Source organism: Cygnus atratus, chromosome 25 (assembly GCF_013377495.2).
Source record: "Cygnus atratus isolate AKBS03 ecotype Queensland, Australia chromosome 25, CAtr_DNAZoo_HiC_assembly, whole genome shotgun sequence".
Classification (NCBI taxonomy): domain Eukaryota; kingdom Metazoa; phylum Chordata; class Aves; order Anseriformes; family Anatidae; genus Cygnus; species Cygnus atratus.
The window spans coordinates 4,083,259-4,100,571 of NC_066386.1; the positions used below are offsets into that span (position 1 = coordinate 4,083,259).

General features: G+C 45.6%; 1 protein-coding gene and 1 pseudogene across 1 annotated transcript; both read left to right on the forward strand.

Annotated features, from left to right (window-relative positions):
- Positions 1-1,585: 1,585 nt before the first annotated feature.
- Positions 1,586-9,571, forward strand: LOC118258924 (olfactory receptor 6P1-like; annotated as a pseudogene).
- Positions 9,572-12,874: 3,303 nt separating this feature from the next.
- On the forward strand, positions 12,875-17,313 carry LOC118258923 (olfactory receptor 6-like). Its single transcript, XM_035568027.1, has 2 exons — positions 12,875-13,802; positions 17,267-17,313. Exons 1-2 carry the CDS (start codon positions 12,875-12,877, stop codon positions 17,311-17,313), a joined length of 975 nt encoding a protein of 324 aa, XP_035423920.1.

A 17,313-nucleotide genomic window follows, 5' to 3' on the forward strand; every position in this document is an offset into this window, starting at 1 on the left:
TCTTCACTGTCACTAAGAATGATACACACAAAAAAAAAGTAAAAATGGCAGGTGTTCCCAGCATCTGAAGTGACTTGATTATCTATACTATACTATTTCTTTACAGTGCTAGCTCCAATAAATGACATTTAAAGGAATATGTTATAGAGTCTGAGTGCTTTTTTCATGAGGATCATAAAGACCCAGCACTTTTTTTCTGGTATAAAACACCTAGTAAGGAGAGCTTTATACTAGGAATGATGCAGGTGGGAGAAGATGACCTAAAACAATGTGAGGAAGTAGTGGATTGGTTCGGCAGACAAAGCATGCAGAGGGATGTGAACAAAAGGAAGATCATAATGAACAAAGTCAGTTTGAAAGAAGTCCAGTTCAAGCATAGGCACATGAATGAAGAAGTGTCTATGGGGAGGAATTATGGGGAAATGGGCACTCATATTGGCATTCATACCTTTTCTATGAAAGCAGCATGAGTGAATGTCTGTACATTAACGTATGCAGCAGAAGAAACAAGGACGAGCTAGAGTTGTGTGTAGTTGCATAGCTACAATCTCACTGTGATTATGGAGACATGAGGTGAACAGATTGCACAACTGGAACACTGCTATGAAAGGATATAGGCACTTTAGGAAGGACGTGATAGGAGGGGGAGGAGGGGCAGGGAGCTGCAGGAATGCATGAAACTCTGCCTTGGGATGGATGATGAATCAGCTAATGGGTCAGGTATATGAGGGGATGTTGTTATGTTGACTTTAGTGAGGCTTTTGACATTTTATCTCATAACATCCCCATAGGCAAAATTAGGAAGTAGAGGCTAGATAAATAGACTTAGTTGAACTGACAGCTGTCTGAACTGTCAGGCTCAGAAGATTGTGATCCTCTGTGATCACATGAAGTGCAGCTGGAACCCAGTCACTAGTGGAGTACCTCAGGAGTCCCACTCAATTGTGGGTCCAACGCTACTGAACTTCTTCACCGATGACGAGGAAAATAGGACATCAGCAAACTTGCTGAGGGCGCACTCTCAGGCATGACTCTTAAGATGACCATTGTCCAGGTCATTGATGAATAAGTTGAAGAACTAATCCTAGTTGGTGTGTTCAAAAATCAGGTGGCACTTGGAGAATGACTGTGGATTATAGAGGATTGAATGAAGTCACCCCTCCCTCCAACTCAGAGTTACAGTGCCAGACATGGTTACTCTCATAGAGAAAATTAGCCAAAAAATTGCAGCCCTAGAAGGTGGTGATAGATCTTGCTAATGCTTTCTTTTCAATAGATGTTCCTTTAGAAAGCCAGGATCAGTTTGCCTTTACCTGGCAACAAAAGCTCTATACATTTCATTTTCTGCCTCAGGTATATACATAGTCCCTCTATTAGCCACTAAATGATAGCAGCTGACTAGCAGTATGGTCAGGTACCATCACTATTTATCATTATACTGATGATCTACAGATTATGGCAGAGTCACAACAAAAAATCGAAGTAGCTATTGAATCACTGAAACCACACCTACAAGACCAAGGCTGGGCAATTAATCCAAAGAAAATACAAGGCCCTACTGTGCAATTTCTAGAAATTGTCTGGCATGGACAGACTAAAGAAATACCAGAAAAGGTACAGCAAACAGTCCAGAAATTCCCTGTACCAACTGCATTGAAACAACTGCAGACTTTCCCGGGACTTTTAGGGTATTGGAGAACCTTTATTCCACATCTGGCAATATAAATGCACCCTCTGCAAAAATTGACTAGAAAAAAAGCTGCTTGGCAATGGACCAAACAACAACAAGAAGCCTTTGATGCCTGCAAAAATGCTCTGAGCACATACAGTTATGTACTCCAAGGCAGTGATGCACTTTTCAATTGGAAATAACATTCTAAATGATATAGTTTCATGGAGATTATGGCAAATGACCAGGCTGAAAAGTCAGAAAGAACCTATAGGATTTGGGTCCAAAGCTCTGCCATGCATTACACCCTGACAGAAAAACAAATCTTAGAGGTAGTTTTGGCAGTGCAATAAACTGAAAGAATTGCAGACCAAGACAGTGTAACTGTACACCCACCCTTACCTATTCATGAATGGGTTACAGGTAATTCTTTTAGGGCCCACGCAGGGATAGACCAGGCAGCCACACATTGGAAACATTATTTACAGCAATGATTCCAGCCGGGAAAACCACATGTAACTACTCCACACACCATGCTCCTAGGAACTGTGTCCTTCAACTGTGTGCCCACACTATGGGAAGCTCCACCCCCCACACCTCCCACCCCACATATCTCCCCAAATCTCCTGTGGGTGAAGCACACCCTTATGATGAGTTAACAGGAGAGCACAAAAAAGATGCCTGGTTCACCGATGGGAGTGCAACATACACTTCAACTGGTTGAAGACAACGGAGAGCAGTTGTGTATGCTCCAGTTTCAGGGATTATATTGCAGCAAACAGGTGTACAGGCATCTCATCAGTGAGCTGAATTGATTGCAGCATCCCTGGCTATCCTTGAAGGGAAGGCACATTCTTTATACACTGACAGCTGGGTTGTATACAAAAGCCTCACAATGTGGTTACTGTGATGGGCCCAAGAAAATTGGCATATACAGAAATACCCTGTATGAGGGCAAATATATGACAACAAATTTGGCAAAATATCCGTTAAGTATCTCTTAAAAGTAAAGTATGTCTCAGCCCACCAAAAAGACGATTCTTCTGAGTCACAAAACAACAGGGAAGTAGACGATACGACCTCTGCCAAGGTACATGCTCAAGCTATAAGTGCAGATATAGCTTGCAGACATTGATCAGCTCATACTGCCAGTGCATGGGACATTGCTCACAATCAACCCCCTTTACCATTACATATATAAAAGGCACGTGCACATAATTGTGCTGTTTGTGGACAGCTAACAGTTGTGTACAACTAACAGTTGTGCTGTTGTACACAGCTAACCGCTGACTTCGGTGCTGGGGAAGCTCATGGAGCAGATTATCTTGAGTGTCATCATGCGGCACTTGCAGGGCAAGCAGGAGATCAGGCCCAGTCAGCATGGGTTTATGAAAGGCAGGTCCTGCTTGACGAACCTGATCTCTTTCTGTGACAAAGTGACACATGTAGTGGACAAGGGAAAGGCAGTGGATGTGGTCTACCTTGACTTCAGTAAGGCTTTTGACACCGTTTCCCACAGCATTCTCCTGAAGAAACTGGCTGTTTGTGGCTTGGACTGGTGTACGCTTCGTTGGGTTAAAAACTGGCTGGGTAGCCAGGCCCAAAGAGTTGTGGTGAATGGATTTAAATCCAGCTGGAGGCTAGTCACCAGTGGTGTCCCCCAGGGCTCAGTATTAGGGCTAGTTCTCTTCAATATATTTATCAATGATATGGATGAGAGGATCACCCTCAGTAAGTTTGCAGATGACACCAAGTTAGATGCACGTGTTGATCTGCCCAAAGGTAGGAAGGCTCTGCAGGAAGATCTGGATAGGCTGGACTGATGGTCTGAGGCCAACTGTATGAAGTTCAACACGGCCAAGTGCCAGGTCCTGCACTTGGGGCACAACAACCCCAAAGCAGCGCTACAGGCTGGGAGATGAGTGGCTGGAAAGCTGCCTGGCAGAGAAGGACCTGGGAGTATTGGTTGATAGTTGGCTGAATATGAGCCAGCAGTATGCTAAGGTGGCCAAGAAGGCCAACAGCATCCTGGCTTGTATCAGAAATAGTGTGGCCAGCAGGACTAGGGAAATGATTTTCCCCCTGTACTCGGCTCTGGTGAGGCCGCACCTCGAGTACTGTGTTCAGTTTTGGGCCCCTCACTACAAGAAGGACATCAAGGTGCTGGAGTGTGTCCAGAGAAGGGCAACGAAGCTGGTGAGGGGTCTGGAGAACAAGTCTCACAAGGAGGGGCTGAGGGAGCTGGGGTTGTTTAGACTGGAGAAGAGGAGGCTCAGGGGCGACCTTAGTGCTCTCTACAGGTACCTTAAAGGAGGCTGTAGCGAGGTGGGGATTGGTCTATTCTCCCACGTGCCTGGCGACAGGACAAGGAGGAATGGGCTCAAGTTGCGCCAGGGTAGATTTAGGTTGTATATTAGGAAAAATTTCTTTACTGAAAGGGTTGTTAGGCATTGGAATAGGCTGCTCAGGGAAGTGGTTGAGTCACCATCCCTGGAGGTCTTTAAAAGATGTTTAGATGTAGAGCTTAGTGATATGGTTTAGTGGAGGACTTGTTAGTGTTAGGTCAGAGGTTGGACTAGGTGATCTTGGAGGTCTCTTCCAACTTAAATGATTCTGTGATTCTTTGATTCTGTGATTAATATAATATAATACAATATAACATAACATAATACAATACAATATAATTTTGTAATATAATTTTATAATATATTTTTATAATAGATAATAATATACTGTTTTTTTCTTTCCTTTGGTTAACAACAGAGATGAAAAAAGAAAAGGCAAGCACTCAAGAATTTGTCCTTCAGGGAATATCCGTTGTTCTCAGAGAACTTCAGGTCCTACTTGCAATTGCCTTCATTGCTTTCTATATACTGACACTACAACAGATTATGGTCAATCTGTATTAACTACTCCCTCTATACCCCTGTATATTTCTTCATGAACAATCTCGCCTTTCTGGAGATGTGGTATATTACAGTTACCGTGCCTAAAATGTTTTACAGCTTATTGACAGGTTGCAAGATCATTTCTTTTGTGGGACGCATGGCTCAGGTCTATTTTTCATAGCAATGGCCCGTACCAAGTGTTTGCTTCTAGCTGTCATGGCTTACAATCACTTTGTGGCTGTTTGCGGCCCATTTCTCTATCCACCCATCATGGCCAATGACATTTGCTTCTTTGCTTCTTCTTCGCAGCTGGGTCTAGGGTGGGTAGTTTTACCAGTTGCACGCTCAAGGTAGTCTTCATCTCATGTCATCAACCATTTTTTCTGTGACTTCTCACATCTGCTCAACCTTTGCCTGCAGGGATTCGCCACCACTTCGCCACCACTTGCTGAGGCGACCGGCTCCGGGGCAGACGCGTGCTGCAGCGGAGCGCGGGATCGGGACAGGCAGGGCTATTTTTCGGGCATCGAGCCTACGTGAGGGAGCCGCCAGGCACCGGCAGCCCCCGTGAGGGAGGCTGACGAGGCGTAGGCGGAGCCAGCAGCGTCAGCGACAGCTCCTCCCCCCGGCCGTTCAAAGGCAGCCCTTAGGGAGCGCGAGCGACCAGGAGCGCGGCGAACAGGGCCGGCAAACAGGGAGTGACGCGGCAGTTAGCGCAGGCAGGGCGGGCAGGCAGGGCGGTGCGCTCACACCCGCTCATAGGGACACCTCCTCTAACGGCACTCTCCCGTCAGCTGGGCTGCAATGGTCTCCACCAGGCACGGTGCTTTCTCTAGGAAGTCAGTACACACCCAGACCGACTGCCCGTCCAAACATGCGGCAGTTCAGGTCTCCGGGTGCGGGGAGTGTCTGAGCCTCTTGCTGCCATCGGCGGGAGGCAGAGGGACTGCTTGCGTGAGGTGCGAGCAGGTGGACGACCTGGTCCGCATGGTGGCGGAACTCAAGGAGGAGGTGCAGAGGTTGAGGGATATCAGGGAGTGCGAGCGGGAGATAGACTGGTGGAGTGACTCCCTGCAGGACCGGAGGGAGAGGGACCGGGGTGAGACGCCCCAAAGGGGGGTGGACCCCCTGCCCTGTTGCCATCGGGCAGAGGGAGGGGACCCGCGAGTTGAGGAGGAATGGAGACGGGTCCCCTCTCGACCTCGCAGGAGATGCCCTCCCCTTCCGGCGCTGCCTTCCCAGGTGCCCTTGAACAATAGGTTTGAGGCCCTGGAGCTTGAGAGACCGGTGGGTGAGGACGATGTAGGAAGCCTGCCCAGGAGGATGCCTGAGGTGAGGAAGTTGACTCCATGCCTCAGGACTGCCTCCACCAAGAAAGAAAGAAGGGTGATTGTTGTGGGCGACTCCCTACTCAGGGGAACGGAGGGCCCTATTTGTCGGCCTGACCCCACGCATAGGGAAGTCTGCTGCCTCCCTGGGGCCAGGGTCAGAGACGTTACCAGGAAGCTTCCAAACCTGGTTCGCCCCTCTGACTACTACCCTCTTTTGATAGTCCAGGCTGGCAGTGATGATCTTGAAAAGAGAAGCCTCAAGGCTATCAAACAGGACTATAGGGGGCTGGGACGATTGGTGGAGGGAGCGGGAGTGCAGGTGGTGTTTTCGTCTATCCCTACGGGGGAAGGGAGAGGCACGGAGAGGACATGGAAAGCTCACGTGGTTAATAGGTGGCTCAGAGACTGGTGCCGGCACAGAAATTTTGGTTTTTTTCACCATGGGGAGCTTTACTCGGCACCCGGCCTGATGGCCTCAGACGGGTCCCTATCTCCAAGGGGAAAACGGATCCTAGGCCAGGAGCTGGCGGGGCTCATAGAGAGAGCTTTAAACTAGGCGAGAAGGGGGACGGGGCTCAAACAAGGCTTGTTGGAGCCGTGCCGGGGGAAACAATGGCTAGGCTGGGGAAGAAGGCGATGGCCCAGCTGAAGTGCATCTACACTAATGCACGCAGCATGGGTAACAAACAGGAGGAGCTGGAAGCCATTGTGCAGCAGGAAGGCTACGACTTGGTTGCCATCACGGAGACGTGGTGGGACCGCTCCCACGACTGGAGTGCTGCAATGCCTGGCTATCGGCTCTTCAGGAGGGACAGGCAGCACAGAGGGGGTGGTGGCGTGGCTCTCTACATTAGAGAATCTTTTGATGTTGTGGAACTCCAGGCTGGGAATGATAAGGTTGAATCCCTGTGGGTTAGGATCCGCGGGAAGACCGGCAAGGCTAGCGTCCTGGTCGGGGTCTGTTATAGACCGCCGAACCAGGATGAGGAGACGGATGAGGAGTTTTATAGGCAACTGACAGAAGTTGCAAAATCGTCGGCGCTTGTCCTCGTGGGGGACTTCAACTTCCCGGATATATCCTGGAAACACAACACGGCACGGAGAAAGCAGTCTAGGAGGTTTCTGGAGAGCGTGGGAGATAGCTTCCTGACGCAGCTGGTCAGTGAACCCACCAGGGGTGGTGCCCCGCTAGACCTTCTCTTCACAAACAGAGAAGGACTGGTGGGAGATGTGGTGGTCGGAAACTGTCTTGGACAGAGTGACCACGAAATGGTAGAGTTCTCTATTCTTGGCGAGGCCAGGAAGGGGACCAGTAAAACTGCTGTCTTGGACTTCCGGAGGGCTGACTTTGAGCTGCTCAGGACGCTGGTTGGCCGAGTCCCTTGGGAGGTGGTTCTGAAGGGCAGAGGAGTCCAGGAAGGCTGGGCGCTCCTCAAGAAGGAAATCTTAACGGCACAGGAGCGGTCCGTCCCCACGTGCCCAAAGACGAGCCGACGTGGAAGAAGACCGGCCTGGCTCAACAGAGAGTTGCGGCTTGTGCTTAGCAGAAAAAAGAGGGTTTATAATCTTTGGAAAAAAGGGCGGGCCGCTGAGGAGGACTACAAGGATGTAGCGAGGCTGTGCAGGGAGAAAATTAGAAAGGCCAAAGCTCATCTGGAGCTCAACCTGGCTACTGCCGTTAAAGACAACAAAAAATCCTTTTACAAATATATCAATGCGAAACGGAGGACTAAGGAGAATCTCCATCCTTTACTGGATGCGAGGGGAAACCTAGTTACTAAGGATGAAGAAAAGGCTGAGGTGCTTAATGCCGCCTTTGCCTCAGTCTTTAGCGGCAATACCGGTTGTTCTCTGGATACCCAGTGCCCTGAGCTGGCGGAAGGGGATGGGGAGCAGGATGTGGCCTTTGCTATTCATGAGGAAATGGTTGGCGACCTGCTAAGGAGCTTGGATGTGCGCAAGTCGATGGGGCCGGATGGGATGCACCCGAGGGTACTGAAAGAACTGGCGGAGGAGCTGGCCGAGCCGCTTTCCATCATTTATCGGCAGTCCTGGCTATCGGGGGAGGTCCCAGTTGACTGGCGGCTAGCCAATGTGACGCCCATCTATAAGAAGGGCCGGAGGGCAGACCCGGGTAACTATAGGCCTGTCAGATTGACCTCAGTGCCAGGAAAGCTCATGGAGCAGATTATCTTGAGGGTCATCACGCGGCACTTGCAGGGCGCGCAGGCGATCAGGCCCAGTCAGCATGGGTTTATGAAAGGCAGGTCCTGCTTGACGAACCTGATCTCCTTCTATGACAAAGTGACGCGCTTGGTGGATGAGGGAAGGGCTGTGGATGTGGTTTACCTTGACCTCAGTAAGGCTTTTGACACCGTTCCCCACAACATTCTCCTCAAGAAACTGGCTGCTCGGGGCTTGGACTGGCGTACGCTTCGCTGGGTTAGAAACTGGCTGGATAGCCGGGCCCAGAGAGTTGTGGTGAATGGAGTCAAATCTGGTTGGAGGCTGGTCACAAGTGGTGTCCCCCAGGGCTCGGTACTGGGGCCGGTCCTCTTTAATATCTTTATCGATGATCTGGATGAGGGCGTCCAGTGCACCCTCAGTAAGTTTGCAGATGACACCAAGCTAAGTGCGTGTGTCGATCTGCTTGAGGGCAGGAAGGCTCTGCAGGAGGATCTGGATAGGCTGGAGCGATGGGCTGAGGTCAACTGTATGAAGTTCAACAAGGCCAAGTGCCGGGTCCTGCACCTGGGGCGCAACAACCCCAAGCAGAGCTACAGGCTGGGAGATGAGTGGTTGGAAAGCTGCCTGGCCGAGAAGGACCTGGGAGTATTGGTTGATAGTCGGCTGAATATGAGCCAGCAGTGTGCTCAGGTGGCCAAGAAGGCCAACAGCATCCTGGCCTGTATAAGAAGCAGTGTGGCCAGCAGGTCTAGGGAGGTGATTGTCCCCCTGTACTCGGCTCTGGTGAGGCTGCACCTTGAGTACTGTGTTCAGTTTTGGGCCCCTCGCTACAGGAAGGACATGGACGTGCTCGAGCGAGTCCAGAGAAGGGCGACCAAGCTGGTGAGGGGTCTGGAGAACAAGTCTTACGAGGAGCGGCTGAGGGAGCTGGGCTTGTTCAGCCTGGAGAAGAGGAGGCTCAGGGGCGACCTTATCGCTCTCTACAGTTACCTTAAAGGAAGCTGTAGTGAGGTGGGGGTTGGTCTGTTCTCCCACGTGCCTGGTGACAGGACGAGGGGGAATGGGCGAAAGTTGCGACAGGGGAGTTTTAGGTTGGATGTTAGGAAGTACTTCTTTACCGAAAGGGTTATTAAGCATTGGAACGGGCTGCCCAGGGAGGTGGTGGAGTCGCCATCCCTGGAGGTCTTTAAAAGACGTTTAGATGTAGAGCTTAGTGATATGGTTTAGTGGAGTACTTAGTGTTAGGTCGGAGGTTGGACTCGATGATCTTGAGGTCTCTTCCAACCTAGAAATCTGTGTCTGTGTCCGTGTCTGATATGTCAATTGCAGTGACAGTGGATTTCATCCTGGCATTGGTTATAATTCTCCTACCATTGCTTGTGGTAGTGGCCTCTTACTTCTGCATAGCAACAACTATGTGTATCCCAAAATCTCAGGGGCAGTGGAAAACTATCTCAACCTATGCTTCCTACCTGGTAGTTTCACATTCCATGTGAAATAAATTCCATTTTATTTGACCTTGCCTTATATAATGCAATTGGTATTCAAGTATCCCCAGTAAGACCAGAATTCTCAAATTGCTTCCATAATTCTTTCTTATAATCAAGTGAAATTAATCTAAAAGTAATAAACAATGTCAGACTCTGTTCTGGGTTCTATGTTTATCATTATTTGTTTCAGAGGAGGTAATTCTGATGTCATTTGCATAACCCTGCTCCATTTCAGTCCACTCCACACAATAGAAAAAAAATCACGATGAAACTAAAAACTTTTTTTTTAAGAAGACTAGCTAATTTTCACTTTAATCTTCATCGTTGTCTGTCATGGTTTTGCCTGGGAGAGAGTTAATTTTCATGTAGAAGCTCACACAATGCTGTGTTTTGGATTTTTTTGATGAAATTAGTGGTGATAAAGCACCAATGTTTTTAGTTGTTGCAGAGCAGTGCTTACACAAAGTCAAGGATGTTTCTACTTCTTATGCTGCCATGCCAGCAAGAAGACTGGGGGTGCACAAGAAGCTGGGAGGGGACACAACCAGGACAGCTCACCCAAACTGGCCAAAGGGATATTCCATACCATATGATGTCATACTCAGCGATAAAATTGAGGGGTGAATTGGCAAGGGGGATGCCTTTGTCTGGGGACTGGCTGGACATCGTTTGTGTGATGGTGAGCAATTGTGTTCTGCATCACTTGTTTTGCTATTCTTTTAGTTGCTTTATTTTTTCCTTTAACATAAAACTGTCCTTATCTCAACCCATGACTTCTTGCACTTTTCTTTCCATTATTCCCCCCCATCCCACTGCAGAGTAGGGGGAGTGAGCAAAAGGCTGTATGTTGTCTAGCTGCCTGCTGGTTTAAACTACAACAGATATATGTCTTTAAGTTCAATGACAAATACTACTGCCAGGCTGGGGAAGAGAAGAAATTATTTGTTTCTTTGATTGGTCCCTTTGGAAGAACAAACCAAATGCACAAATAAAGTCTTCAGGAAAGTGAAGAAATCATAAATGGATATCAGAGCACATTCTCTCTGAACTTCTCAGCTTCTTTTTGAACATCAAGCAACACATTCAACGTTGGTAGAAGGATTCAAATTTGTAAGTGAAATTGTAGTATTTGCTATTTAAATATTTCTTACTGTAAACAAAAATAACACTTTGTGTCTCTCATGTATTATATTGGTTAAGGAAGCTGGTAAAAAATATGACAAAATGCATACATATTTAACTAAATATTTTTAGTGAGAAGCCACAAAATAAATCTTATTTCTCATAGAACACGTGAGTTTTCATGCAAAGAAAAAAAATAACACACACGTGATATCTTTCCACTGAAGATACCTTTTGTCCATCTTCCCTTCCCTTCCCTTCCCTTCCCTTCCCTTCCCTTCCCTTCCCTTCCCTTCCCTTCCCTTCCCTTCCCTTCCCTTCCCTTCCCTTCCCTTCCCTTCCCTTCCCTTCCCTTCCCTTCCCTTCCCTTCCCTTCCCTTCCCTTCCCTTCCCTCCTCTTCCCTTCCCTTCCCTTGATCCATTCAAATAACTTTGAGAAAAAGGACTGCTGTTACAAAAAGACACTATGACGACCTCTATATTTAGGCACTTAAGATCTAAACACGTTATGAATGTTAATGTAATAGATCACAAGAGTTCTGAGAACTTTTTCAAGAAATTCTTCAAGGTATAATCTATATGATTTGCTTTTAATAACAAAAATATGTGCTTTGAAGCCTTTAGAATTTAGACATCTAAGTTTGTGAAAGCAAACATTGGCTCTCTTAATAAAGAAAAACAAGAAAAAAACTCAATGTTTTTCATTCAGATACATATGTTTTCTGAATTTCACTTTTCTTGTTTCTTTTTCTCCCCAATAATCAGACAGCAGTGATGTTATTCAGCTCTCAGCATAAGAGTTCTTAATTTTGGGGTCTACATGTAGGCGTCCTCATGTGAGATAGGAGTTAAAATTCAATTGTCAAAGTGTAGCTGTCTAATACCCCTTGACATATGCTAGATGATAACCTCCAATTAATGATGGGCATGTAACAACTCATGGGGTGTATATTGGGTAGCTTAGGCTATCTTGAATAATATACTAAGTAACTATTTAGATAACTTAGTCTGTATGTGTCAAAACTTCTATTGTAGGAGCATGTCAGTGTTCAAGAAGTGTTTGGACAATACTCTTAGGCATATGGTTTAACTCTTAGGTTGCTCTGTGTGGAGTCATGAGTTGGACTAGATGACCCTATTGGGTCCCTTCCAACTGAGGATATTCTATGGTTCTATGTTAGTTAACAGACTTACATCAGTAAAGACAAGAAAGTCAAGATACCAATTTAACTTAACAAAATAGATTTGAATAAATTGTCCACCATTGAGATGCTCAGAAATGTTCTGCTCAGCTCCCAGGTGCCATTTCACCAGGTCAGAGGTCCTCTTTAGGTTCTGTGTTATGTCTAGCTCAAATTAATTGATAATTACAGTACCACATTGCATCTCAGCTGATACACACATTTGGAAATCTCAGATATCTTGAAGTTTCTTAAGTGGTATTACATAGCTATATATATCCAACTGAATCTTGTCCTTGGGGAAAGAGGACCCCAAAACTCAGTAGTTATTCAGGTTTGTACACTTTCTATACAAGAACTGGAATATATTATACAAAATGGGAACATGCTTGCAAATTTTTCAAAATTCTTTGAAAATGTGACACAATATATAAAATTTTCAAAGTGGGTTGTAGATTAAGACCACAGTTTCTGAATGTGTGGTCTACAGAGCAGAAAATCTTTATTTATGATAGCTATTTTAATTTCATTATAGTTACAGCTTAAGTTCTGACTTTTATGAAAATTTCCACTTTACAAAGTAATAATGCATTCATAGTGACTACGTAGATGCTGCTAATGATGTTGATAACTGTGATTTTCACAAGTACCTATGGGGATTGATTTTCTGGCAACTCTGTTCACAAATCCACAGATTAGTGCACTGTAAAATTTAGAAAAGGACAAGACAGAGTAACAGATAATTCTCTCTAGAAGGTCAAATAGGAGTTAGGCATTATGTAGCTCAGAGAATTCATAATCTTCCTGAGTTACTGTTATTTTCTTCTAACTAGCATGTCTTTGACTACCTTAATGATTAACGGTACTAGTAAGTATAGCACTATCAACACTAATGCAGTGTGAAAGAAATGTAAAACAAATGTAAAATGAGAGAGAGATACAGAGAGACAAGTGTATTATATTCACTAATAGTAAGTCTTTGATGTCATTGTCTTTACAGAGGTAGATGAGAGACATGGAAGTTGGCAATCACACCACGGTCAAAGAGTTCATTCTTCTTGGATTTCCCATTGCTCCTCACTTGAAGATTCTCTTCTTTGCAATATTTCTCATTGCATATATCTTAGTTTTAGCAGAAAATGTTATCATCATTCTGGCTGTCTGGACAAACTATAACCTCCACTGCCCCATGTATTTCTTTCTAATTAACTTGTCCTTCCTGGAAATCTGGTATGTGACAGTCACACTTCCCAAGACAATGCTGAGCTTTGTGTCAGAGGCGAAGGAAATCTCCTTCATGGGATGCATGACACAGTTGTATTTCTTCCTCAGCCTGGGGAACACTGAGTGCCTCCTCCTAGCAGTCATGGCATATGACCGCTATGTCGCCATTTGTAAGCCTTTCCATTACTCCACCATTATGAGACACATTGTATGTGTCTACCTTACTGTGGGATCCTGGTTGACTGGTTTCTTAATTTCTGGATGTAAAGTATTTTTTATCTCTCAGTTAACTTACTGTGGACCCAATATAATTAACCATTTCTTCTGTGATGTTTCGCCTCTCTTGAACTTAGCCTGCACAAATATGGAAAGAGCTGTTCTTATGGATTTTGTGGCTGCCTTATTTATTCTCCTGATGCCTCTCTCCATAGTAATGCTATCCTATGCCTATATTGTCTTCACTGTTCTTCACATTTCATCTGTACAAGGTTGCCAAAAAGCCTTTTCCACCTGTGCCTCCCACCTTATAGTGGTCATTGTCTTCTATGCAACAAGCATTTTCATCTATGTGAGGCCCAAAACACTTGCAGTTCATGACTCACACAAAATTGTGTCTGCTTTCTATTCTATTGTTGTTCCTCTCTTCAACCCCATAATTTACAGCCTAAGGAACCAGGAAATCAAGGATGCTGTCAAAAGGACTTTCTTCAGCAAAACAGTTTCCTTGCAGAAGCATCAGCAGGTTTAAAGAGAGATTGGAAAGATAATAAAACCATATAAAAACAATGGATTTTATAATTAAATCAAGTTATGAAAAACTCTGGTTTGTACTTCAGAAGGTGAAGCAAGCTAGTCCAAAAATGTTTTTTTCTTTAAATTTTGGAATTGCAGGGAACTGAATGACACACAGTCGTACTCATGGTCTTATGTCACTATGAACGTCCCCGTAGGTCCTTTTAAGGAGAATTAATAGTAACAGTCAAAGGTAAATGTGGTGTTAAGGTCAGGGGAAGACTCCTGCTTTTGCAATCCATTCTCCTATATAATCAATTCTTGTGATTTAACCTGTCATGCAGCTAAGCACCACACATCCATTCACTTACTCCCCTGTAGTAGTGGGACAGGGGAAAGAATAAGAAAAAGTAAAAGTGTTAGAACTCATGGGTTGCAATAAGAACAGTTTAATAAGAAAAAAAAAGAAAAAAAAAACACAGAGAAAAGAGTAAACAAAAAAAGTGCTGCACAACACAATTACTCGCCACCAGCTAATTGATGCCCAGCCAATCCCCAAGTAATGGGAGCTCCTCACTGGCCACCTTCCCCAAGTTTTATTGTTCAGCATGATGTCATAATGTATGGAATACCACTTTGGCCAGTTTGGGTCTGCTGTCCTGGTTCCGTTCCCTCCCAGCTTCTGGTGCACCCCCAGTCTCCCAGCTCCTCTCCACCTGGCCAGGATGAGAAGCTGAAAAGTCCTTGGCTTAGTGTAAGCATTGCTCTACAACTAAAATATCAGTGTGTTATCAGCTTTATTTTTCTGCTAAGTCCAAAACACAGTACCATAACAGCTACAAGGAAGAAAATTAATCCTATCCCAGCCAAAACCAGGACAATATCTACCTCTTATTCCATGTGCGTCATGCTCACGTCCCACACTTTCCAATGCATTCCAATTAATCACCACCACACTTCTTGTCTTTTGACTTATAAACACAGATATCATACCCTTAGTCTATAAGCCTTCCCACTAAAATGTCCATTGAGTTCATTTAGTTTATAATTTTGGGCTCCACCTGTCTTAATGGGGCATTTCTGAGGGCAAGAGAGATGGTGTATGGTGTTGGATAGTTGCATGCTGAGGTCAGCTCTGATTCCATTTCTGCTTCACTTTGCTTGGCTCCATCAAAATATTTTCTTCATTAGTTTGGGTGATTCTTACTGTAATAACATTGACATGACATATAGCAGCCATAGCAATGATGGCATCATATAATGAACAGCATCATATAGCAACTAACATCTTACAATTAAAATCATTGGCTATTCTTTGATAAAATCAAATCCCCTCAAGATACACATCAGACTTCCCAAACCCTATGCATTTTCCACCAAGTACTCCCAGGTCTTCAGCAAAAGTAATCCCACAGATGTGTTTGCCTTTGCCTGAGGCAGCAATAACCCAGACTGTCCTCCCCAGCATGTTTTTTTTACATGCTCTTCAGGAACTTTATCCCCTTTTACAGTGCACACAGGTTTCAATTGGGAGGACCATATCAATTAGCAAATAATTGAGTATTAACTAACCAAGCGGCTTTTGCTAAATCTGTATCTCTGTGCTTGAATATTCCATCATCCATTGCTCTCAGTCTTTAGAAGTCCATCATATCTTGGAAGTCCATCAGTCTTCCCAGAGGCTGGTGCATGACAGGGAATGTTATACACCTACTCAATGCCATGTTCTTTGTCCCAGGTGTCTACGAGGTTGTTTCAGAAATGAGTCCTGTTTTCTGATTCAGTTCTTTCTGGAGTGTCACTTTGCCATAAATCTTTCTTTTCAAGGCCCAAGATGGTGTTTCCGATAGTGGCATGAAGCACTGAGTATGTTTCAAACCTTCTGGTGGTAGCTTGCACCACTGTAAGCACATGGTGCTTGCCTTGGCAGGTTTGTGGGAGTGTGATATAACCAACCTGCCAGGCCTCCCTGTATTTGTATTTCAACCATTTCCACACTATCAGAGAGGCTTTAACTGCTTGGCATGCTTGATTGCAGTGCATGTTTCACATTCATGGATAATCTGAGCAATAGTGTCCATGCTCAAGTCCACCCCTCGATCCTGAGCCCATCTATATGTTGCATTTCTTCCTTGATGGCTTGAGATGCCATTGTCCCACCAAGGTACTAAGGTACCTTTCACTGCCATTCCAAATTTACCTGAACCACTTCAATTCTAGCAGCCTGATCCACCTGCTGGTTGTTTTGGTGTTCTCCAGTGGCACAACTATGGGTATGTGAGCATCTATGTGCCTGTACTGGGTTTATGTGGCAAAGGTTTGGTAGCATGGGGCTGCATGGGTGGCCTCTGTGAGAAAAGTCCAGAAGCTGCACCATGTTAGATAATGGCTATTTTTGTTTCAGTAGAAGGATGTTTCTTGTTGCTCGCAGAATAGAAGAAATTGGTCTACCTTCTGCCCTCCCTTCTCGGAGCAAAGACCCACCCACTGTAAGCAAAGAACAGGTTCGAAACCACCTGATGAAACTAAACAAGTACAAGTCTATGGGGCCTGATACATGCATCCCAGGGTCCTGAAGGAATTGGCTTATGCAGTTGCCAAGCCTGTTTCCATCATATTTGAAAAGTACTGACTTTTCAAATCAGGTGAAGTTGATGGTGACTGGAGAAAGGGAAACATCACTCCCATTTTTAAAGAGGGTAGAAAGGAGGACCCGAGGAACTACAGACCACTGAGCCTCACCTCTGAGTCCTGGCAAGATCATAGGACAGATCCTCCTGGAAGCAATGTCAAGGAACGTGAAAGACAACGAGGTGATCCCAGACAGCCAGCATGACTTCACCAAAGGCAGATCTTGCCTAACCAATCTGGTGGCCTCCTATGATGGAGCGATGGTGTCAGTGGACAAAGGAAGGGCGATGGATATCATCTACCTGGACTTGAGCAAAGCCTTTGATATGGTCCCTCACCACATTCTTCTTTCTGAATTGGAGAGGTATGGATTTGAAGGATGGACTGTTAGGTGGATAAAGAATTGGTAGGCTGGTTGCAGCCAAAGTGTTGTGGTCAATGGTTCTATGTCTGGGTGGAGGCCAGTCACAAGTGGTGTCCCTCAGGGGTTGGTCTAGGGACCGGTGCTCTTCAACATCTTTATCAAACGACATAGACGATGGAATCAAGTGCACCCTCAGCAAGTCTGCAGATGACACCAAGCTGAGTAGTGCAGTCGATACAATAGAGGGAAGGGATGCCATCCAGAGGGACCTGGACAGGCTGGAGAAGTGGGCCCTTGAGGTTCAACAAGGCCAAGTGCAAGGTGTTGCACTTGGGCTGGGGCAATCCCAGGTATTTATATAGACTGGGTGAAGAAGAACTCGAGAGCAGCCCTGCAGAGAAGGACTTGGGGGTCCTGATGGATGAGAAGCTGGACATGAGCTAGCAGTGCACGCTTGCAGCCTGGAAGGCCAACTATGTCCTGGGCTGCATTAA

What these genes read in the sequence shown, in the direction of transcription:
- LOC118258923 (XM_035568027.1), top strand. Translation starts at nt 12,875, where the DNA reads ATGAGAGACATGGAAGTTGGCAATCACACCACGGTCAAAGAGTTCATT. An exon ending in TGTCAAAAGGACTTTCTTCA is followed by an intron (nt 13,803 to 17,266) that starts GCAAAACAGTTT and finishes ATGAGCTAGCAG; the next exon opens with TGCACGCTTGCAGCCTGGAA.